Source organism: Alligator sinensis, unplaced genomic scaffold (genome assembly GCF_000455745.1).
Source record: "Alligator sinensis unplaced genomic scaffold, ASM45574v1 scaffold264_1, whole genome shotgun sequence".
NCBI classification, from domain to species: Eukaryota; Metazoa; Chordata; order Crocodylia; family Alligatoridae; genus Alligator; species Alligator sinensis.
The window spans coordinates 5814678-5839295 of NW_005841831.1; the positions used below are offsets into that span (position 1 = coordinate 5814678).

At 44.4% G+C, this 24618-nt stretch overlaps 1 protein-coding gene across 7 annotated transcripts in view; it reads right to left on the reverse strand.

Moving 5' to 3' along the window:
• Positions 1-24618, reverse strand: part of SCMH1 (Scm polycomb group protein homolog 1) — a 123997-nt gene that overhangs the window by 47803 nt on the left and 51576 nt on the right. For all 7 annotated transcript variants that reach the window (XM_025212901.1, XM_025212986.1, XM_025212951.1 and 4 more), the window contains one exon: positions 873-1105. In XM_025212901.1, coding sequence (XP_025068686.1) covers positions 873-1105 — 233 coding nt within the window. The remainder of the gene's footprint in view (positions 1-872; positions 1106-24618) is intronic.

The window sequence follows — 24618 nt, forward strand, 5'->3', positions numbered from 1 at the left end:
AAAGGACAGAGATGCATGATCACCAGTAGGAGAACACTTTCCACAGAACCACCATTCCCTTTCTGACCGAAAAATTCTTATGCTCAAGGGAAATTTATAAGGCACCTTCAAAAGATGAGCCTGGGAACAAATATTCATTAGCTTACTGGAAACTGAGAAGCAGAGACTAAACAGACATTGACTTTATGGCTCATTATAATCCACTTGATCCCAGCTAACCTCTCTGCAATCCACAGGTGGTAATGACTCTCTCATAAGGTCTTATTTTTCCACCTACCAGGTTATCCTTCCTACTGAATTTCTCTTGTTTGTTAGCTACCCAATAATGTCTCTTTTATCCTATTTTTGTTTATATATGGAGCTTTCCATACGCCTTTGCTCTATCTGTTCTATTATTTTGAGATGTGTCTGCATTTTTCTCAGATTTGAGGAAGGGTACATCTTGCCTGAAAGCTTCTCTCCATCTCACTCCCAACTATGCAGTTGGTCCAATAAAAGATATCACCCACAAAAATCCTTAGTATTGGATACCCATACAATTTTTAACATTTGTATGTACCCACTGAAGACCACCTGGCTCTAAAGTGAGCTGCTATGGCCCCTATGGTCAAGGCATACTCCCAGAGGGTACTTCCTGGCAGCAGCATACATGAACCTGTATGAGATAGAGCTTACTTACTCTGCTCCCATTTCCTAAAGGCCTGAGAAACAAAGTAAAGGATATTCCCAGCCATGCACCCTACCCCAGTAGCCTTAGGGCTGGTATCTACTGTACATGAATGCCAAAGCACAGCTACTTTCCACCCCATGTACATGCATGCAACACACTTCATTTACTCATGATTAGACAGACAGACACTCTTGTTGCCTACCTTACTGCCAGGCTTTGGTCCCCTCTTTTTTGGGAATTTCAAAGGCTCCACTGACTTGGAGGGAGCAGGTATGGGGTGATGGATCAGAGCTTTGGGCGTCCGACCTCGCTTCTTCCCTGTTTTGCGACGCCTTTGCCCGGATTGACCCCCCAAAATGCTTTTTGTGCTACTGTGCATGCTGGATTTCTCAGAGCTCACTTCAGATGCAGGTAATGGGCTCTTTGGGATCACAACTGCAATAAAAAGTGAGAAGGCAACCATAATATACCCAAGGATACAATGGAGTAGTAATCTTACAAACAGCTGAGAATCAGAATGGCTTCCATGCCTGTCAACTCATCCCTACTGCCACAACAATTAACACTCCACAAATCCCCACAATAAAACCATCAGAATTCATGGAACATACTCAGGCCTATCCCAGAATGTGGTCAGCATATCAGATGTCCTCATGGAAAATATGAAAGTGAAACCAAATGAAAACTATAGACCAGAATGAATGTTCACAGAAAAAAAGATAAAGGACAGAAAGAAGAGAAAACAGCTAGGACATTTTTTCACAGAATAATCACTCCTTGTCCAACCTCTTAGTTCCTGTGCTCAAGGGAAATTTACAAAACATGTTCAAAAATTGAGCCTGGGAACAACAATTCAATAGTTGGTTAGACACTAAGAAACCAGGGTCTTAACATAGACCAGGGGTGTCAAAGATCTTGTGGGTTGGATCCAGCCCATGCAGCCTTGTCTGTCCCCAATGCTGCCCCTGGGTCTCAGCTGACCCACATGCCACTGAACCGGCACCTTTTCCAGGATCCACACTACACATGGCACATTATCCAGGACCTATGCCACATGTAGCACCTGCCCCAGCCAGTCCAAGATCCATGCTGCATGGACTTGCTGGGATGGATGCTGTGCATAGCATGGATCCCAGGCTGCCTGGACCAGATGCCATGTGTGGTGCATAACTCAGAACAACAATGTATGTGGTGCCCATTCTGGCCAGTCTGGGCCCCACCATCTTTCCCCTCCTGCTGCCAGTCTGGGACATATGCTCCATATGGTGCAGTCCTGGACTGGGCTGGGGGTGGGAGTGGAGGATGCATCACAAATGCTGGATCTGGTATGGGGAGTGGGGGAAGAAGCAGGGGATTTTTGGGCCAGATCAAGCCTGGCACAACTCATTCAGCCCATGGGGCCAGAAGAGTTTGACACAGACAATGATTTAAAGGTCCATTATAATGTACAAGATCTCTGAATTTACAGACTATATAGCAACCCTCCTGAATGATACTACATCTCTCTTAAGTGTTGGCTACCTGATAAATTATTTTATATCCTGTTTTGTTTACATATGGAGTTTTACATAAGATCTTGTTCCATCTGCTATTTAGCTCTGCTGGGCCTGCTTCTTGAATTCCAGAGACCCAAGGAAGGGTACTGTGAGACCCCAAAGTTTGTCTAAGTCTAGTTTCAACCATGCAGTTGGTCCCATAAAAGATCCCACCCACAAACATTTATTCCACCTCTAAATTATGCCTAATCAAGGTAGCGCCAACTTTCACTATGTTCTAATCACAGGTGCCACAAATGGCAAGAGCAGTTTTGTGTGTGGCATGCAGCAGATCACAGGGGGATCAGGGAGTATGGTGGGAGATAGGGAAGGGAGCAGAAAGCAAAACATCAGATTGGGCACGGAGCACAGGAATGGGAGTAGAAAGCAGAGCAGCAGATCAGGCAGGGAGCACAGGGGTGGGAGAAGAAAGTACAGCTGCAAATCAGGCAGGGGAAGGGATCAAAGTCACTTTGGGAGGGAGCAGGGTTAATTTGTGGCACGCCTACCAAAATTGTTGGTCCCCACTGCTCTATTCAAAGAGCTCAGATGTAAGCATAAAGACATTTTTAGCTGTCACACAGGAAACCCAATGTTCTGATGCCCAGTTCAGTGCCTTAGCCTCAGGAAATTTCAGTATAGGTTAAATGGGCCACTCAGTACAGTCTGGGATGGTCAACTTTCTAGTCCTAGCATCTTCCTGAAAGTTAACTGCTCTCTAAAACTTTCATTTCATGACACAAGCGGTGGTCTGTCCTGGAGCCCAAAACATTTCAAACAGGAGAGCTAGTGGGGACTTGCTTAACAGTTAGAGGCAGTGCTCTTTTGGAAGTCCCCTTTCTAGCATTTCAAAGAAAAAAGTACAACTCATAATACAGCTTAACTGACTGATAAACTACAGCTGGAAGATGCAACCTTCCTTTATCCTTAGGGATGGGGTCTATATCCTCAAAGGGTTATCTCATTTCAGAATGAAAATGACACATACTCAAGGAACTGCTGGACCTAAATGAAATAACAGTTGCCTGTGGCTGGCAGATGCAGTCCATTCCCACTTTAAGCTCTCCATGCTGCAATTTCAGACTGCTACTAGACTCAAAACATAACTCTCCCTGTGTGCCTACTTAGCATAGTGGTTCTCAAACTTCTCAGACTCACAGGACTCCTCCACAAGTTTAAAAAATGGTAATATCCCCAGTTAAGCACCACTGTTGTGCTCAACTTACAACAGGGCTTCTCACCTGGCTGCTGTTGCCTTCAAGGTAAACATGCCCTGCAAGTACTGGGATCAGCTATACCAGGAAGGGCTGTAGCACATGCGCATGCTCCTCCTGCATTAGGGTTCTACGATGCTTCTATGGCAGGCACCAGCACAAGCTTCTGTCCCAGCCCTTCCATCATCGCTCCAACTCTCTTTGCAATGTTTTTTACCGCGACACTACATCTGACCACCAGCAAGCTTCCAATTGGAGTGGAGACTCCTTCTAAATCTTCCATAATCTCATCTCTTCTGTCAAGTATTCCAGTTGCACAATTCATTATTAATTCTGTAATAGGACTGCTGCCTTTAGAATCATAGAAAACTAGGGTTGGAAGGGACCTCAGGAGGTCATCTAGTCCAGCTCCCTGTACAAAGCAGGACCATCCCCAACTGGATCATTCCAGCCAGAGCTTTATCAAGGTGGGCCTTTAAAAACCTCTAAGGATGGAGATTCCACCTCCTCTCTAGGGATGTGTTTATACAAGATGCTTTACTGAGCAACAGAGCAAATTACTACGTATTAAACATCACTGTCTACACATGCAGGCCCTTACTGCACAGTAATTTGCTCTACTCAGCAGTTAATTTGCTACCAGCAAATGCAAATAGTGAATTAATTGCCAAATAATTACTGTGCAGTAAGGCCTGTGTAGACGGCTGACTGGGAGCAAATTTGCTCCTTGTCAGCTGGGCAGCAGGGAATGGGAGGTAGCTCCCTGCCCCCTGGAGCTGCCTGCTGCTCGGGTGGGCTCCACCATGGGAGGCTGGGTGGAGACGATGCCCCCTTGTTCCAACAGCAGGGAGCTCCCTGCCCCTGCTCTGTGATCATGGAGTGGGGGCAGGGAGAGTGTTCCCTGTCCCCACTCCACAATTGCAGAGCTGAGGCTGAGAGGAGAAATCTCCCAGCCTTCACTGTGTGATGGCAGAGCTAGGGCAGGTAGTTCCCTGCCCAGCCATCCCTGGAGCTGGCTAGGGACTGTCCCATTTCAGGCAGTTCCCCAGCAAGCTCCAGGCTGCACATGCAGACTTCCCCACACAGCCTGGAACTGTCCTGGTCAGGGACCAGTTGGTAAATTACTCTGGAGTAAACGCATCCAGCAGCATTTGCACATGTAAACACACCCTAAGTAACCCATTCCAGTGCGTCACCACCCTCCTAGTGAGAAAGCTTTTCCTAATATCCAACCTAAACTTCCCTTGCTGCAACTTGAGACCATTGGCTCCTTGTTCACTTATTTACCACCACTGAGAACAGTCCAGTTCCATCCTCTTTGGAACCAACCTTCAGGTAGTTGAAGGCTGCTATTTAATCCCCTCAGTCTTCTCTTCTGCAGACTAAATAAACCCAGCCCTCAGCCCCTTCTCAGAAGACATGTGCTCCAGCTCCCAACCCATTTTTGTTGCTCTCCTCTGGACTCTCTCCAATTTGTCCACATCTTTTCTATACCAGGGGGCCCAAAACTGGACACAATGCTCAAGTTGTGGCCTCACCAGTGCAGAATAGAGGGGAATAATCACTTTCCTCGACCTTCTGGCAGTGCTGTCTCATATGTCCATTTCTCTCAAAAACATCTCTCCCATTCTTAAAAAATCCCTTTGCATAAAATGTTCTTCTTTGATCTAATCCACAAACTTTCTACACCCTCTTCATTTACATTTGTCCCAAGGACTCACTTCTTTGAGAACATCTCTTTAAAACTGACTAATCAATTCATATTTCTCACAGGTATGCTACTCATCTACCAGTTAGGGAAAACTTTAATGGGTTGAACTTAAAATAAAAGGAAAGTTTGAAATAGTTTTTTAAGGAATGTACTATATGGCTAGCATTAGGCCAACGGTTCTCACCCTTTTGGGATTCAAGGCACTCCTTCATATGTTTGTGAATTGACTGGCACCCACTTAAAAACCTAATTTATATATTACAGCACTTACCCTTCTTGCAGAGGGGCTGGGCAACAGGGATAAGCCAGACAGGAACAAGGCTGAGACTGCACTTATATCTTATGTCCTCACACCTCAGTGGCACCCCTTAAAGGATCTGGTGGCATCCCAGTGTGTTGTCATAACCTGGGTGAGAATCACTACAATAAACAGACCACTTTGCTTGCATACGAACCCACCAGTCTTCACACTGGTCTCTGTGCATTTAGACTACACCTTCTGGCAGCAGGGTCTATGCATTCTTCTGTGTTTGGGAAATATCTATTATGACACAAATATGGGAGCCTACCTCATCCACATTTTTTTACAATGATTACATTTGAAGAAAACTGGAAAACATCTGAGTATGTTTGTTTGTTTTCTGGGTTTTTTTGATCATCTATATAGTAGAAATAAAAACAACAGCAGACAAGGATCAGAGGAATTAGCAATCTGGAATGCAGGAAGTGTAGGGCCCCAGGGATAGGGCCTTCAAGACCACTCCACCAAAAAGGAAGAGGAAAATAGTGGTGGTTTATGACCTCCTTGGGCGGGGGAAAGAAACACTGATTTGTTGTCCAGATTTGGAGGCCCAGGAGGTGTGCTGTTTGCCTAGAGCCCATATTCAGAGTGTCACAGAAAGACTGCCAGAGCTCATTCATCCCTCAGACCACTACCCTTTCCTGCTCACCCATATAGGCACCACGGGTATTGCCAGGAATGACACCAAGCAGATCAGACAAGACTACAAGGCTTTGCCAGGAGAATGAAAGAGAGAGGAGATTATGTGGTATTCACATCAATCTTCCTGTGAAAAGTAAGGGCCCAGGCAAGGACTGTGCCTTCTATAAAAAGCCTAAGGCCATCTCACCCACATTCATCAAAATTTCCAGTTTTTCCCATAAACATTTCTACAGTTAAGTCATGTTGTAAGTACAGATATGGACAGCACACTTAGACTCAAAGCAAAAAGCTGAATGTAGCCCTTATCTCACATCAGGGATACAGTATTGACCTGAATCTGTTGCAGAACCAAGGAGCCATCATAAAGAATTCAGAACTGCTTTAGCTGCCTGTTGTTTTTTTTTTAAACAAAAGGCAAAAATATCCTTTCCTGGCTATTGTATCCATGTGGAATATGGAAATGACATACAGCAATGACAATCTGGCACTTAACAGTTAAAATTAATAGAATCGCATACAAAATTTTGTTTTAAGATACGTCGCTGGCACTATCCAGAACTCTAGCTAACACTAGCAAACAGCTTTTTTTTAAATCATTAATTTTCTTCAATCCCATCTAAGCCTAAAGAAGATAAAACTAGGGGTGCACTGATAAAGATTTTCCTGGCTGATACCGATAGCTGACGATTAACCAATCATATCAGCCAACGCCAATCTGATAGCTGATATTTAGTAAGGGTACAAGGCATTTTAAACTACTGACAAAACCTTTTTTTTTGTTTTGTTTTTACCATTTACAACACACGCTCAGATGTGCACGCCTCCTGCCTGCTCCAGTCCTCGATGAGGAAGGCGGTGACCGCCTTATTCCCATGCATATCACCTCCTTGCCCACAGTTCCTACCCACAGCCTCACTATCTGCACAACCTGTGCTGCTGTCCTGGATGGGTGGGGTGGACCCTCACATGGCGAGCAGCAATAGGCATGTTTGGAACCCCAGAGCACACCACTGCCTCAGTGCCAGCGGGCCTAGTGCAACCAAGCTCCCGTGGCTGCTAGGGAGAAGCTGCTTTTGCACAGGTGCCCAGAGGAGCAGAATGTCCACTGCATGGCACCGTACCCTGCCTGTGCGCAGCCTATCTCCATGGCAGCCCCAGCACTCAGGCCCCTGCAGCGCGCATGGCATTGTCATGACAGTGGCAGCAGCAAGAGGAGGAGCTGGTAACAGTCCTTTTCTTGCTGAGTGTGATGTCCTGTGACACTCTCCGGCACCCCATCCCTCTCCTGCTGCTCACCAGGACTTGTAGTCTCCTGCGTGCTCAGGCACTGGACTAGGCTCACCAGGGTGCTCCAGGCATATGGTCATCATTATTGGCTACAACAACCAAAAAAAGCTGATAGCCAATAACTATCTGAGTTGGTCTAATAAAAGATATTGGATTTACCCAAAGAACATTGCCTGCCAATAGCCGAGAACATCATTTCTCTATTTACTAATGCCGATCCAAGTGCCAGCTGGTATATCCATGCACTCCTAGATAAAACCCAAGGTCTTTGGGGTCCTCCTGTACAATGCAATATAAGTGAGAAAGTATGGAGAAGAAAACGTAAATAGAGAAAGTTTTCCTATTTATATTCCTTTTGTACTAGTAGTAGTAGTAGGCAACTGCCTGTCTCATGAGACAATTAGGCTGAATAAGACATCAGCTTGCTGAATGCAATCCTCGCTTGAATTATAAAGTGAAGCTGGAGTGACTTCTCCAGGGCACAAAAGTCTGGGCAATATATATGGAGACACTAAGCTGCCCACACACCAGTGTCCCCCTCTCAGTCCTGCTGGTTCTTTGTAATGCATCAGCCATTACCAGGGATCTGGGTTTTCCATTTGCCATAGAAAAACATGAAAAAACGTGGCTTTTCTGGGGGATGGTGGGTGCTGGTTCCCCGCCTCTGCGTGCACTTCCAGGAGGTATATGCCCCTCCAAATTTGTGTGGAGTGGGGGTGGATGTGAACTGCCCACTCTGGGCTTGGGGCTCCCCACCCTGTTGCCCTCCCCCTGGGGCTTCCGGGGCTTAGTGGGTGGGACCCAGTGTGGGAGGGCAGAGCAGGGTAGGGAGGCTGTGCTACTGCCAGGAGCCCCATGCCCACCCCACAGCAGCAGGGACAGTGGTGTGGAGTTGTGCCCCCAGCTGCTGCCAGGTGAGCAGGGAGTGCCTTGCTACGGGGGCGCAATGGTCCCAGCAGTGGCACCAAGCCTCCCCGCACTACTTTGCCCTCCCTTGCTGGATCTTGCCTGCTGGGCCACTGAGGTCCCCAGGGTGAGGTTAGTAGGGCAGGGAGCCCTAAGACCGCAGCCACCAGCCCACATAACCTCCGCCCATGGGCTCCATTCTAGCTTTGCTGCCATGGGGGAGGGAAAGCTGGGCTCTGCTCCAGCCACAGCAGCCACCACCAGTAGGAGGGTCACCAGTAGGGCCAGAGGTCCGTAAGTAGGGAGTAAGGGGCACCAGCAGGGCTGGGGGGCTGTGGCTTGACAGTGAAGGGCAATGGCATGGGCAAGGCACTGACATATCAGGGCTGCTCTGCATCACAAAGCAGAGAGGGAGGGGCATCCACAGCTGGACCTGTGTCCTGGTGAGTGAAGGGGGCAGGGGGAGCTGTACATTTTTACATGATAAAATTTTACATGATAAAATTTACTGAATTTTACATTTAGCTGAATATTACATGATAAATGATACATGATAAATGATAGCTGAATTTTACACGATAATTTAGCTGAATTTTACATGATAAAAACCCAAAATGAAACAGCAAAATGTATAGGTGTTTAGAATTTTATTATAGTGACTGATGCACTGGTAGGCTTCCAAATTGCTTTACAATTGTAAATATATCAATAAAACACTGTGTTCAGCTCACACACACACACACACACACACACACACACACACACACACTTTGTAATTTTTAAACAGAGAAAACCAGGATCCCTGGCCATTACACAGTAAGCATTTACCAACAGTATCTGAAACTCCCATTATAAGCAATAATGCTATGTTCTCTGATGCCACCATGTGGTAATTGTTTGCCGTTGACTTTCTAATAATGACCTGTGTTTTGTGCCCCAAAATTTGACAGAGTTTCTGCCAAAAAGTCCAAAAAGTTCACCCATTGTTATTTGCGGATCTTTCCATCTAAAGTGACTTTGAAAGAGCACTTTAATGGGTTACTCCTTTCTGCTGCAAGTGCCAATGATTGGCAGAACTGTTCTGTCTTTGGTACTGAATGGTTGAGGGTCCGACACACGCACGGTAGATTAGAGATACTCAGTTAGGATGAGCAAATTACCATGGATTTAACACAGACTGTGAAACAAAAAAAATTACTGAATCCCTGGCTAGATGTAAAGCCTCAAGCATGCAGCTATGATAGGTTCTGTAATGGCAGAAAGTTCATTGTCAGACATGTGCTGAGCACTAAGACATGAAGTCTGCAATCCTAAAAATTCTTTTAGAGTAGAGTGCAGCATGAGTGGAAGCTACGTGTGGGTGTGAGTGAGGTTAAATCCTACATGCAGCTGTCATTACTGGGTTGCAGTAGGTAGTAAGTGTTCTATGCACTTAGCATAAAAGAAGGCAGGCAAAAAAGGGCATAGCCAAGGAGTGTGGATGTATCTAAGGAGACAAAGTTGAAGTGTTGCTCTCAGAATCCTGGATTTTTAAGACCAGAAGAGTCTGTTACGATCATGAAGACTTTGGTTCTGCATAACTGAAGAGGGAAATTCACTCTCTGATTTCTTTATCCAGCCTATAGCTTACAGCTGAACTAGAAGATCTTCCAGAAAGAGATGACCAGTCGTGACTTCTAAAAAATCCAAGGTGAAAGAGAACCCATCTCATTTCAGGGTCAGGCTGTGGCCTTAAACGTGGAGTCTCAGCCTGCCCAGCGCAGCCATTCATCCCGTTTTGCCACCACCTCAGCTGAAAATTGGGGTGGACAAAAGTGTTCAGAACCCCCTACCTGGGCCCAGGCACCCACCCAGTCCCTGCAATCAGAGTAGCCAGCCCGGGTCTGCTAATACTTTACCTCTTCCTATAAAAAGCTGTAACTGGAAGAGGAAGTGTCTGGGCAACAGGGCTCAACCTTGCACCCAGGCTGCTTTGCCCTCAGTTTGTGCTCCTAAAGGAAGGGTGGGCAATTATTTTGGCTGGTAGGCCACTTAATGAGTTTTAGTGAGCTGTCAAGGGACACACACAAAATCTTTCAGAAGATATCATTTTAACAAATTATAGATAAAAACATCATATATTAAAGATAAAAACATCTACTTTAATTTAATTTTATTTAAAAATATTTTTTGTTCTGATTTATGTCTTTTTTGAGTAGTGTATATAGAGTAGTGTATAGTGTAGACACTCTCCTGAACAGGAAGCCATGCAGTAGCACTCTCAGTAACACAAAGCCAACATCCTCCAAGTTCCACCCAACCTGTTGATCACCTACTGACCTGGACTTACATGTGCAACTCTGCATCTGCTTTGGACAGATCAAGCATCTAGAGCACGTAAAGAATAATATTTGCTAGAAATTAGAAGTGATTTCTTGATGATCTCTAAGGCTCAAAAAATGTACAAAAAATCCTACAACAGAAACTATGGACATTTCACTGTAAAATCCCCTGGTTTACACTATGGCTGCTCAGCTAGCACTTACTTTTTTTCTATTACTAAAATAAAACGATTTTAAAAAGTGGTTTAAAGAAAAGCAAAACATGGCCAGCAACTGCTGAGTTTCGTTTCTCATATGAGTCTCATTTTTACTTGCATCAAGTTACATTCTCTAAACCGGAGGTAGGTAACCCCCGGCACGGGTACCAGAGCATGGCATGTGAAGGCATTCTGCTTGGTACGCATGTCTCAGGGTGGATGCTGGGGAAGGGGCTGGGGCTGTGCTGCTACAACGAAGACTAGACTCCTCATGGCTCCCCCGCTGTCTGTCACCTGGCACACCATACAAGTCCAGCTAGTAGGTGTTTTTGGTACTCTGCCCAAAAATACTGCCAATCCCTGCTCTAAACCATAATAAAAATTACACTACCAGCTATCAGATGAGTGCAGTTGGCAGCAAAATATAGCATAAGTCAAACAGCTTAGCACAGTGAAAGAAAGGGTCAGGGATTACTTACAGAACCCAGATGTTTTCAGGTTGGCAGGGCTAAATGGGATGTGCCCCAGGGCAGCATTTCTCAGCCCATGGGTCGCAAGAATATAGGAAAGGGTTGCAAAGAAAAATGGATTCTCCTTTAAAGGAGAAAAACGTGGGAAAACATGGCTTTTCTCTTGCAGGCTGGCAGAGTTCCAGCCTGGGTACTGGTACAAAAAAGGTTGAGAAACACTACCCTAGGGTACAGAAGGAATTGACTGAGGTAATATCAGAGCCACTGGCTATTTCCACACTGGAAATATTTCCATAGGATGTTTCCACATTGACAACTATTTTGTGAGATCTATCAGTTAGCCAGGTATTGTGGACTTTACTGATAATTTACATGGTAACTTTTAAAATCCATAATCTGGAAATCCAGATAAAACTCCTCACAAAAGTTTTAAGTACAATTCATATATGCATGCAGTTTTATCAACCAATCGTATAACCTAAAAGTCTAAAATTGGCATATTTGATTTCAGACAAACCAAGCTGACTGGAATTAATCACATTCCTGTTGAATCTCAGATCACGTTTTCCATTATTTTGCCTGAGGTCATGTCAGATTAACCAGTCTAGTTATTCAGCTCATCCTGTTTGCCCTTTTCAAGTACTGATTGACACAACATTGGCATACTTCTTCAGGTTTCTGAAATTTCCTCAATATTGCAAGTTTTAATAAAAGGCAAAATCAATGAGCCAGAGATTGCCTCAGTCAGCTCTTTTAGGACTCTTGGGAGCAAAGTTTTTAGCTTGTTGATTTAAAAAATACTTATCAGTATATGTTGTTTAACATCCCCTTTGGAATCACATTGACAAGAAATGTTTAAGCATCAGTGTTTAAGCAGCACTATTTGAAGCACAGCTGTAGCATGGTTCCACAAAGTGCCAGCTAACCTATCCTACAGATCTACTGCTGAAGTAGGATCCTCAGGAATAGACATGTGTTTAGGCACGACCCAAATCAGGGTTGCAGGGGGGTCCTCAGTAGGGTTGTAAAGGGCCTGCACCCACATGCACACTCATGTGTGCAGCCCGGGAGTGACAGGCAGGCAGGGCAGGGCCGACATGCACAAAGGCAGCAGTGGCAGCTCCCCCGCCACCGGGCCACTGCCACACTCCACTCCCAGCAGTCCCTGTGGCACCGGGTTGGGAGGTCCTGTTGGTGGCCAATTTAGGGTCGCAGCAAAAAAAGGTTGGGAACCATTGGTTTAGAGGCTCCCACAGGTATCTCTTCATGGTACAAAATCTAATTAGTCGCTGTATCAATGAACTTCATGGCAATGTAAAATTATGGCCACTGAAATTTCCACATGAGACAAAGACTGGTGGATTAATAAACAAATAAAAGATTCAGCCTGTTCTGCAGATCTGGGCAAACGAGGCTCATTAGAACAATATGCATTGTATAACATCCTGGTACTTTCAACTGATGTGCATAAACATTTTCCAGCACTAATTTCAACCACATGTAGACACAATGTCTGGAGTGATCCCTAATGCAATTCACACTTCTCCTTTCTTCCTGCAGTTCAATGAAGTAACTTCATTCATTTGTAATCTACAGAGGTCCCTAATGTCTCAAGAACTCACCAGCTTGACGCAGCCATTATCTATATACTTGGGTGTATAGTGAATAAGGAATCTAAGTCCCTTTTTGAAGTTTATTTCAACAGATGAAAAGGTTACTTCAATGTGGGGGATGGAGTCACTCTGCAGATGCCACTGAACTTGTTGGGGGACTCAGAACATGCTGTTTCCAAACTGCTCCAATAGCTAGCAAAAAGAAACACTACTTTTGACACAAAGGAAAAGGCATAAGAATAGTTATTTCCCAGAGAAGCTCTAATCACTCCATAGAGGTCGCTTTCAAAAAGAGGAAGATCACAAGGTCCAAAGTAACTGAGGCACCTATAGTTTCTCTCTCCCCCTCCCTCACACAGAGTCTGAGACAGGGACACTATCTGAGTTTTCCTTCCAGCTGGTCACTTTATAAAGGACTTGAAGATCCTTGCTTGCCAGGCATTACAGAAATTCAATAAATTAGCATTCATCTAAAAACCAACTATAGTTTAGTGATATCCCCATTATACGGACAGCAAAATGAAAAGGTAAGTGATTTGCTCAAGATTATAGAGCAAATTCATGACACAGCCAGGAACAGAGCAAGAAGTCCTGAGCTTTGTCTCATGCCTTGGGACATTTTCAGTATAACACCAAATCCCATGCAATTGCCATAAGTTCTGTACCTGGTGCTGACTGTCTAAAGCTGTTCCAGGTCAAGAGGAAAGCTTCCGGCAATAGGCCAGTACTCCTTGATGGTTCAGAATAAACATGCTGAAGACCTCCAGGCTCAAAGAAAATACCAGAATCCTAGATCTTGCACACACACAGCTAACAACATAAAGACAACTCCTGCCAAAAGGGAAAGATTGGGGTGGGAGCATGTGAAGCGAGTGACAGAATAAACAGGGTCAGCCAGTACCTCTAAGCAGGGTTAGGATTGAGCTGGTTGTGTGGGGAATGGGTATGGTGTGCTAGCACTCTTCCTCAGATACTTGTGCTTAAGAACCACAATTTGCATTAATAAAAGTCTAATGTTTCCAAAAAAAGTATAAAACATGACCTGAGAGTAACTATAGAAGCAACATCTACCTCAGCCTACAAAAAGCCTAAAAGATCAGTATGGGATCATAAAAAATTAACAGGGTCTGCTATATTCTTAAGCCTAAGGAAGTTTCTCTTTAGGTTACCCCTTTATGTGCTAGGTCCTAGGTTTAGGTTTTTGCCAGGGCAAGCCCCATGTCTCTCTCTTCTACTCGGAGAGCTGGCTTTTTTTGTCTCAGTGCCCTTGCTTCTCTCTACGGTGTGGCTGTCTTGAAAATCCAAATGAATCCGGACTGTGGAAGGAATGTTATCCCTTTAGGGAGCAATGCAATCAGCACTGATTTGCTGCACTTTTATTAGTTAACTAGAATACAATATTTAAGTGTCCTTAGATTAGTAGGGGAAAAAAACCTTAACTGAGAGGCCATGAGGGTATCTGGTGCTTTGGATCAGCTATATCATATTTTGGGAAAAGTGTGTGTTGGATCTATGGATTCTGATGGCTGTTCTGGTGTGGGGGGAGGTGTTAACTGTAGTATCACTGGAGATATGCTGACAGGTTAGGTATTTCTTGTTAAAAGCAAGGTTGAGTCTCACTTGATGTCTGTTGAGCTGTGGGGAAGTTGCTTCTGATAAGTTGGGCAAGGTTAGGGGGTTGCTTGAAAATCAGGGGCAGAGGTACTGGGAATATTTCTCTCAAGATCTGATCTTTGCTAAGTATACGCTGCAATTATTTGATGATTCTTCTGATTGGTTCCAGTGTGGGGTGGTAGGTGACTTTCAGCTCAGTCAGGAGTTACTTCAGAAGCTCAGGGACAATAATTTTAATGTCAACATTGTTAACAATTTCACTGTTCATGAAAGCATCTAAGAATAAAGACTGGCATTGCCAATTTGCACAATTCACTATGATTGATATCACATTCGACACAATAAGCAGGGGGCATTTTGGCATGGTTTAGTAGTGTTATTCTATCCCATCAATCAAGAAGCCGAGTCAATTCAAGTCGCACCCCACATCTAATTCTCCCTTTCACCCCAGAAAGGCATTGCTATGCTCAAAGAGCCCAGCAGAATCCCAGATCTATTCAGACCCTTCTGAAAGGGAACCAAACTTATGGAGACCTGAGTGCAAACTAATTATATTTTTGATACCTGCACAATCTATTTGAAATTTTCATGGTAGAAACTGATATGGGTGGAGTCTTTCCTTTGGGTGGAGCTTGAAGTAGTTTTTAATTGAAGCCCAAGCTTACAAGAGGCAAAGGGTAGTACATTTCTTTTTACAAAAGGACAGGGTACGGAAATGCCATCATCGTTACCTCTGTTACCTGCCCATCTGAAGCAGGCCATACAACAAGAGCACGTCCAGGCTGGATGGCAATGACGGGCTGGGAACCACACTTTCCCTTATAGTCTCTTTTTTCTCTCAAATAGCAGCCAATACAGAGCTCTAAGAAAAAGAAGTCCTTATGGACTTTTCATTGCATTGCCCCTTATTAACAAGTGCCTGATCTGACTAGGAAATGTCACATGAACCAAGAGCAGTACATGATGAAGCCCTGACCAAGCAGAATGTCTACCAGCAGACCTCATCAGCAAGAGCAACCAGTCATGGACGAGTATTTTCTTCAGCAGAAGTCACCAAGTGATAGGGAAACAGCCCTCGTTATATTTACCTGGGGTTGCATGTAACAAGTTCCCAACTAAAATACTCTCCCCACCCAGTCTATAACTGAATGTCCTCTACTCCTTTTGAATTAATGCTCTGTGTAGACTGGCGCTACTTAAGAGACTCTGAAAATCTACCTGAAGGCTGAGTTAGGGATGAAGGAAAAATTACCCAAATAAAGTCCCAATTCCCATGGAAGAAACATTAGAACCAATTAATTAGGGAAAACTCAGGCTGGGAGAAGGGTTAAGTCTTATTTGAAATAAGGACAGGCTAGGTAATGCTGGAAATAGTAGCCAATTTTAAGTCATTGGGATCAACAGTCCTGAACCCCAACTTTCTCTACACTAGGGTCCCTTTCTTTTTTGTAGGTCCTTGAGAGTTCACCTACTTGGTGTATCACAGCATCATGCTGTCTCGCCACTTCCATACACACAATGAAGATTCCACTACCGAAAGAAGTTCAATGGCAAGTTGCAAGGCCCTTTTGCCAACAAGACCGGGCTGCATCAAGCTTGCCTAGCCTGTAAGCCATTCAAATTACTACTAAATATACCAACTACGCATACAGGCTTGAGAGGACGACCAAGATTTGCACCTCTCACTGCTTTTACATGCCTTAATCTCCATATCTGTCATAAGCAACACCAAGCAACTACAGGAATATCTTATTTCGGAACTTCCAGTTGCTCTTCTAGGCTTTGGTTTACTCTTCAGTCTCACCTCCTTGGTCCCTAACTAACCCTGTAGTATGGGTTCTGTTAGAAATTGTGTGCAGAGAAAGGGGTTTCCTTTGGCAATACGAGAAGCACAGCCTGTACCTTCAGGGGCCCACAACTTCCCCCATAGTAACTAAGCATGATAGACAAGCTTAACGGCAGACCTGTGCCTTATTTGGTAAAACTTTTTAAAACTTTATTTTGATTGGAGCTTACACTGCAGGTGAAAGAAGAGTTACGCAGTACTAGTAATTTTCCGCTAAAGCTTTGCGCATGAGAAAAGCTCATGTAACCAGAGAACATAAATACGTGTGCGAGAGTACAACCGGGGCCCTCTGCCTTTCTAAGGTCGGGGGACCTTCGGCTGAATAAACTGGAAAGACCACACCCTTGTCTCCTGCTTATTCGAGTCTCAGCTGGGAAACGAGCCCCGTATTCGCAGGTGTTCCCTTTCCAGGTTGGGAGCTTAAGTGAATAATTTCTCCGACAGTTCCTATGGATGGGTCATTATGCCACTGAAGAGTTCTTCTCATCTTGAACACCGCATTGGTCAAATCCCACTCCTTGATACAACACTCAAAGGGAGTGAAGAATGAGAAACTAATTTCACTCCCTTGACATTTCAGTGTAGAGTACAGATTAGTGCTAAATATCACAAATCCTGTGCTCCAGATGGTTTAAGAATTGTACCGATTATTTTCCAACAATAATCCCAAAGTCACAACACCCAAATACTATTGTGATATGCATAAAAAAACACAGATACATGGGGAGGAGGCTTCTACACATAATATGAGTCTGCCTCTTGTTGTCAACACAGGTTCTCTCTCTCTGGTCCTGAGGTTCTGTTCAGAGACAAATCCAAGTAGTTACTAGCTAGCTCAGTACAAAAAGGCATAAAGTTGTCTTGTCCTTCTCTCAAATACCCAGGCCTGGAGCACTGTCCAACATCTTGATTCATGAGCCCTAAATCACAAATCGTTTTTGGTTGCAAACAGAGTTCTAAAGTGACAGGAGTTGATTTTAATTTGCTCACCTCCAAGCACTAAAACATAGGAGCTTATTTAAATAGTAAATCTTCCTTTACTGAATGTGTGTACTGCACCAACCTTCATCCTCACCCTAACCCCAACAGGAACAAAAGAAACAAAGCAGGATTATCAATAAAAATAATAGAAAAGCATAAAATATCAATTAGCTTTGCCACTAGGTTGAAATTCTACAGGCATTTGGGTCTGATCATCATCTTGTCCATCTGAGGCCATCAAGCAGTTAATAAATACATAAACTGCATGTTAACAGGAGGAACAGCAAATGGCAAAGGGAGTGGAAAACTCTGTACATTTTCTATTAAGGTGTTAATATTTCTGACTTTCTGTTACCTCCTCAAGATGTTGTCTCCCAACCACAGGGAAAATAGCTGGCCAAGCCCCTGCAGTCAGGGTTCTGCAGCACGCTGTTTGGAACTGCAGGCTGGTTGCAAAAAATGTGCAACAGATGGCAAGTCCAAAAGTATACATGAACACCACTTAAAATATTCCCATGGTAACTATTAAAAAACTATTAACTTTTGCTTGCTTTGTCAGCAGAGCAACACTGTCTCAGAGCCAGCCAGTCTAACAGAGAGGGAGCAGTGCACTGACAGCTAGCAGCAGACAGGGACAAAGGGAGGTAGGACCAGTGTCTGCTCTTTATCTACTTTGAGTACCAGTCTCCACTGCACCCAGTATTACTTTTCATTGGCCTTGGCACAGTAACCAAGAGGATGCGTTTCCTATTAGTTCTCTCCAGCCCGGCTGGGCTCAGAGCTGCTTTGCCAGCTGGGCTTATGCCAAGGCAGAAACTCAGCTCCTCAAAATTTCAGCTCGCCCGATAAAGCACAAAACTGCTTCTAGCTCATGGCCTGCCCAGACAACTCTTTCACTGTTGCTTCCTCACCCTGGTACTCTCTGGGGCTCCACCATTCTTGCAGACCTATTTTAGAATGGTTAGGTACAAAGGAACCTCCCAGTATAAAATGCAGCACAGATCTTATCATCTGTAAAGCTTCAGACATCAGACAGACCGAAATGTAGCTAAATGATCTCAGCACAGAACTAGGAATCAGGAACATATGAATACTGGTATTTTGGCATGTATGTGGAAAGGTCTGGCCCAAGGATAGCAAAATACCGTATTTACTTGATTTGAAGATAAGGGTTTTTCCCCTCATTTAACAATGAAAAAAGCCTGTTGTTTTGCAACTGAATACGAGGCGGCAGGGAAGCAGGCAACTGCTGTGGTTTCAGCTGCGGCTCCAGCCCTGACCCCAGGCTGGGGCCACAGCCACAGCTGCTGCCTGCCCTCCTGCCACTTCTGCACCCCCTGACTCTCCCCACAGCAGCCTTGGGCCTGTGCCCTGTCTCCCCTGCTTCCCCCAGTCCTCCTTCCCCTTCTCTCCACCTGCTCCTCCTCCCCACCACTTACCCTGGATCCACACTGGTAGACTCCATCCCTGCTCCAGTCATTGGCATGGAGCACAGCCCCAGCTCAGCTCCATAGTAGCAGTGCCCTACGTTGCAGTGGGAATACAGCCTGCTGGTGCCAGAGCAAGGGTAAGTAGCAGAAGGAAAGGGAACTAGGACAGGGGAAGGGAGATGGGGATGGAGGGGGAATGGAGGCCTGAGGCTGAGGGGAGGGCAGGCATAATGGCAGAGGGGGAGTAACTGGTGGGGGAAGGGACAGGCAACAGGGGGCAAGATGCCTGCCCTTCCCACCATTTCCACACCACCTTCCCTGTATCACATGCACCTCTACTGCCTGTCCAGCACTGCCCCCCCATACAGCCTGGTCCCCTGCCACTACTTTCCCTGCTGTGGTGTGTAAGAGAGAGCTTGAGACTCTCCGTTACTTTAAGAGAGAAGCAGTCCAGAGTGGGAGTACTACAGGTCAAGCAGGGTTCATAACCAGTCAATGAGACCCATTAGCAGGCACCTGCAGGCAGCCCAGGGTAGTCTCCTGAGTAGAAAGGGGCAGGGCCTGGGGAGGCATATAAGGCTGGACCTGAGCTAGCAAGGCAGTCTAGCCCTGCAAGCCATAGGGGTAGGATCTCCGGGTCAGGAGAGCTACTACAGAATGCTGAAGAGACTGCTGGGCTGTCTTGGATCCCCAGGATCTGGGAGCTCACAGACATATAACGCAGAGCTGAGAGGTTATCCTGGCACAAGACATGAGGGAAAGTTTTCCCTTTTATAGGGGCAGAGGGTTGCTTCCCTTTTTGTTGATGTTGGTAGGCCCGGAAAGGAGAGTTTATGTTATAGTCCAGGGGCTTAGTGTTTGGTTACAGTTCGTACTGGTGGTTTGGGCTGGGACTGTGAGGGGTGGTATTTGGAGGTTGCATTTAGTGCCCTAGTGGCACATGATCACCTTGAGCCCTGCCAGGGGCAGGCTCAAGGCTGAGCAAATACTGAGCACAGAGCAGAGCTAAGGGGTCCGGTGCCCGAGAGGGGTGAAGACAGACAGGGGCCAGGGGGAAAAGGGCCAGCGTCCTGGTGCCCAAGAGGAACAAAGACAGGGCCCAAGGGCCCGGCAGACAGGGAACAGGTGCCCTAGAGGGACGCAGATAGAGGCCAAGGGCCTGAAAGAGCAAGACTAGAGCTGGTGCCTCAAAGCCAAGTCCAATACACTGGGCCCAGGCTAGAAGGCATAGCAGAGGAAAGGGGCAGAGGACAAGGAGGTTGAAGCTCCAAGAGGAGAGCGTAACAGTACAGCAACACCCACAAAGCTTGGGGTGCGGAGTAAGGGAGGAACGGAGCCATGCAGTCAGCCCTTAAAGCTGTAGGGGCCCTTAAGAGGCACAGTCAGGCCAAGAGGGCTTACCAAGCCTTAGGGCATTAGTTGAGACCTGCAGGGTGCAGGGAAACCCTGGTGGGGATTTAGCTGGACTGGGGCTCATGCTAAGGCCTGTGGGCAGCCTCCCTTTTAATCCCATAATTACATCAATTAGCAGAGGAGAGCCATGCGCATGATCAGAGGTCAGGAAAACAGCTGAGAGGCTGAGAGCCATGGGACTCTTCAGCCTGGAAAAGCGCAGGCTCAGGGGTGATCTGGTAGCCACCTGTAAGTTTATCAGGGGTGCTCACCAGGATCTGGGGGAACTTTTGTTCACCAGAGCGCGCCAAGGGATGACGAGGTCAAACAATCACAAACTCCTCTATGACCATTTCAGGCTGGACATAAGAAAACTTCTTTACTGTCCCAGTCCCCAAGGTTTGGAATAGACTGCCGCCAGAGGTGGTTCAAGTGCCCACTTTGAACGCCTTCAAGATGGATGTTTATTTGCTGACTTCCTGCCCCTGGGGAAGGGGGCTGGACCCGATGATCCTCCGGGGTCCCTTCCAGCCCTAGTGTCTATGAATCAAGCTGTGGCAGGAAAGACAGAAGTGAAGGCACCCTGGAGGCTGAGCAGGGCACGGCTGCAGAGCCACCGGGGGCATCATGGTTGCCCCTAGGACCTCAACATGTTACACTGCAGTGAGGACAAATGTAAGATGATCTCTGATAATTAGAAAATGGAAAATGATAAAAGCTCTATAAACCTTCAATGTATAGGATCTAAATTATCAGAGGGTTTCTCAAATTCAGGTTCATCTTGGATTTGGGTAAATATAGTACTGTTATGAGAGGCTCCCCAACATGCAGAAGAGGAGTCCAAGTAGCAGGCCATAAGAGAAAACAATGGAAGGTAACTAGCTCCCAACTTGCATGAAGGCCTCCTAAATTGAGTTGTTCATGCCAGCTCCAAGGGAACTCAATGGATGGTTCCCCATGAACTCCTTTCACTGTATCTCTGCCTGGTTTAGGTCTGCTGCTACATTGCCATAAATTTATTCAAACTTTCCAAACTATGATTAGCAGAGTGTTTTTATGAAGCACATTTAAGGTTCACAGTGCTTTAGCATAAACAGTAGAAAAACATATTTTAAAACTGTACATTGGAGTTTATCACAGAAAAAGTTCCAACAAGTTTTCTCCTTGGAGCAAAGACAATTCCCCACAGAACATCATAGGACCAGACCTAAGTAACTCAGCAATTTTGAGAAGCAGACCTCTCTCTCTAGGAACCATATCCAAACAGGATGCTGGTGACCATGGTCTTCCACAGATCTTTTCTCTTTGAGGCATACAGAATTTCCAGTGTCTCTTGACTTAAGTGAACCTCTAACTTCCACAATTTCTCCTTCCTCCAATCTTTCCAGTTATGACCAAATTTTCAATTTCCTCTTTCCTCATACCATGCCTGAGAAACTCCAGCTGTCTCCTTCTGATGTTAATCAGCAGCTTCCTCCTGCAGCCTGCTCTTAACAAACATACCTTCAAGATGCGCCTTAAGAACCACATCTCAGTTGCTTCAATTTTCTTTTCCATACTTGGCGCTACTGTGCAGCATTCTGATGCATACGTGAGGACTGGTATAACATAGCAATCCAAAACTCTAAACTTTGCTCCCATAGAAATTTTACTATTTGTCAATATCTTTTCCATCTTCAGAAATGTGATTCTGCCATCCCTATTCTCCATTTTATTTCATGATCATATTTTCATTTGATGTTATCCAGCTTCCCAAGTAGTTAAATTTATTGACCTGCCTTATCTGTTCCTTTTCCACTTTGATGCTGCATACCAGAATGATCTTCTTTGTAATTATCATGCATTCTGTTTTCCTACAGTTAATACTTAGACCCTTCTTGCTTTCACTAACAATTTTTATCTGAAATTCTTTGCAGCTTCTCTTCTGAATCAGCTATTAAGACTGTGTTATCATCAGCATAACAAATTGTTCAAATTCTCTCCGCCAATCATCAGCCCTGGTAAATCCTCAATCTCCCTCTGTATTTTCTAACTGTAAAAGTTGAACAAGTCAGGTGAAAAAGTACAGTCTTGCCTCACACCTCTCAATTTGGATGAAATTACTTAGTTCATTTTCTTTCTTCCTTGCAGTTTGGTCCCAATAGAGGTTTCTCAAAATTCTTAAGTCTTTACCATCAATATCCAATTTTTTCAGCATTGGCATTAACTCCTCATGGTTGACTCTATCAAAAGCTCTGATATAACCAATAAAACACAATAAAAGGTCTTCTCTCATTTATATGGCCCTCTGCGAAAGCATTTGTACCATGAAGATAGCATTTCATGTACCTCAATCTTCAACAAAACCACATTGAACTTTTGCAACCTCCACTCTTATTCTACTTCTAGCTCTCATCATCAGAACCTTTAATAGCATCTTTGTCACATGGCTCATTAAACTTCAAAGGAGTTCACATTCAATGGCTCCAGGTCTTTTGGGGAGCACAATAAAGATGGATTTACTAAGGTCCTCAGGTATTTCTCCTCTTTCATAAATCTTATTGATAACAGTTGTTAACTTTTCTATACCAAACTGTTCCAGACATTTAATTTGCTCTACTGCAATCTCATCTGGTCCTATAGCTTTATTGGTTTTCATTCAGTTGATAACTGTTCATACTTCTGATTTAAGAATTTTTGAACCATCCATGTTCTTCTTAATAGATGGTTTTCTTCTCAACTGTTGTGGAATAACTCTTCAATATACTCTGCCCATCTTTTCTATACTTGTTTTCGTTCCATAATTACATCACCATTCTTGGCTTTCATACATCCCCCTAGCAGTACATCTTCCTTTCCCTGTGATTTTTTTTTTTATATTCCTATACACTGACATAAAACATTTTTATCCTTTTATTTTTCTATCTCTGTACATTTTTCATTAAATCATTTTTCCTTCTCTTCATTGCACCTTGATCAAATTCTTTTGTCCAGTTTCTTATACTCTTCCATGCTATGGGTTTTCATTTTTCTTCTTTCTTCCATAAGTTCAAGGATTTCTTCAGTCATTCATTTCTGTTTCTTTTGCCTTACTTTTGATGGAATAACCTCCTTGGCTGTTTCAACCAGTGCCTCTTTGAAAATTTTTCAGTTTGACATATTTCCTTCATCTTCAAGTTCTTGAAAACCATTTTTGACTGCAACTGTGCACCTGTCTTTAATCATATCTTTTTCCATTAGAATTGAGTAATCAAGCTTCTTTGTTGCTCTTGATTTCTTAAGTTTTCTCAACCTTATCTTGATGGTGCATACTACAGGTACATGATCACTTCCACAGTCCATGGTCTTTCAAGAATTTAAGAAAATCCTTAGTCTTTCAAGAATTTAAGAAAAATCACACATGGGTGTGAAGGGGGTCCTTGACAGAAAAGACAAGGACACCTTGCCCGGTTAGGATAGTCATGTATGACAGGTGACTCCTGACTATCAGCATGCTACTGTGCACACACAGAAGAGAGCAGTCAAAGTGGCAACATGAAGTGTGAGGGCTCAACAGCAAATTGGGCAATTGGACAATGTCAAGCATGAAATGAAGAGATTAAGATCAATATTCTAGGTCTGTGTGAAACACGTTGGAGAGAGGTTAGAATCATTGTTTCAGAAGATGTGAAGATAATCTATTCAGGAGGTCAGCTGCACAAAAAAGGAGTTGGGTTGATTTTGGATGAACAAACCTCAAAATATTTGCATGTTTTTTGGACAGTATCTGATAGTGATGCTTGTGAAAATAAAGGCTAAACCTTTGAACGTTGCAATAATACAAATTTATGCACCAACTGCTCAAAGTAGGGACATTGATCGTCTCTATGAAGACCTTGATAAAACAAAAAAGCAATGCAACCCTCAATAAGTGGTCATAGTGATGAGAGGTCTACATGCAAAAGTTGGTTATAAACAAGTGGATAATATTGTTGGACTTCATGGACTTGGTGAGAAAAATAAAAGAGGAGACAGATGGACTGATTGGTGTGTTACAAATGATGAAGTCATTACAAACACATGGTTTGAACACCGTCCGAGAAGAAGGTATACATGGAAAAGTCCTGGAGAAAACATTAGAAACCAAATTGATTACATCACCATCAACAGAAGATTCAGGAATGCAGTTCAACAATTGAAAACTTACCCAGAGGTTGATTGTGGAGAAGCAGCCCATGGGCTCTTTTATTCAACTTCTCTCTCCCAATCCATAACCCTTCATCCCATGTCCCGATAAAAGTTCTTCCTTAACTACAATTTACATTTATTGTAATGGGCATATCCCCTGGAAATTGTGTAGGGGATGCTGGTTTCTTTAGGGTGGACATCACTTTTCAAATTGCTCTATTTCAGGTGCAGTCAGAAGTTGAACCTGGAAGATACCTCTCAAGAACACTGAATTCAAGGTTGCACACCTGCTTCCAAGTTCTGCAGCTTCACATTCCACAGACTTCTAGGGGATGGATGAAT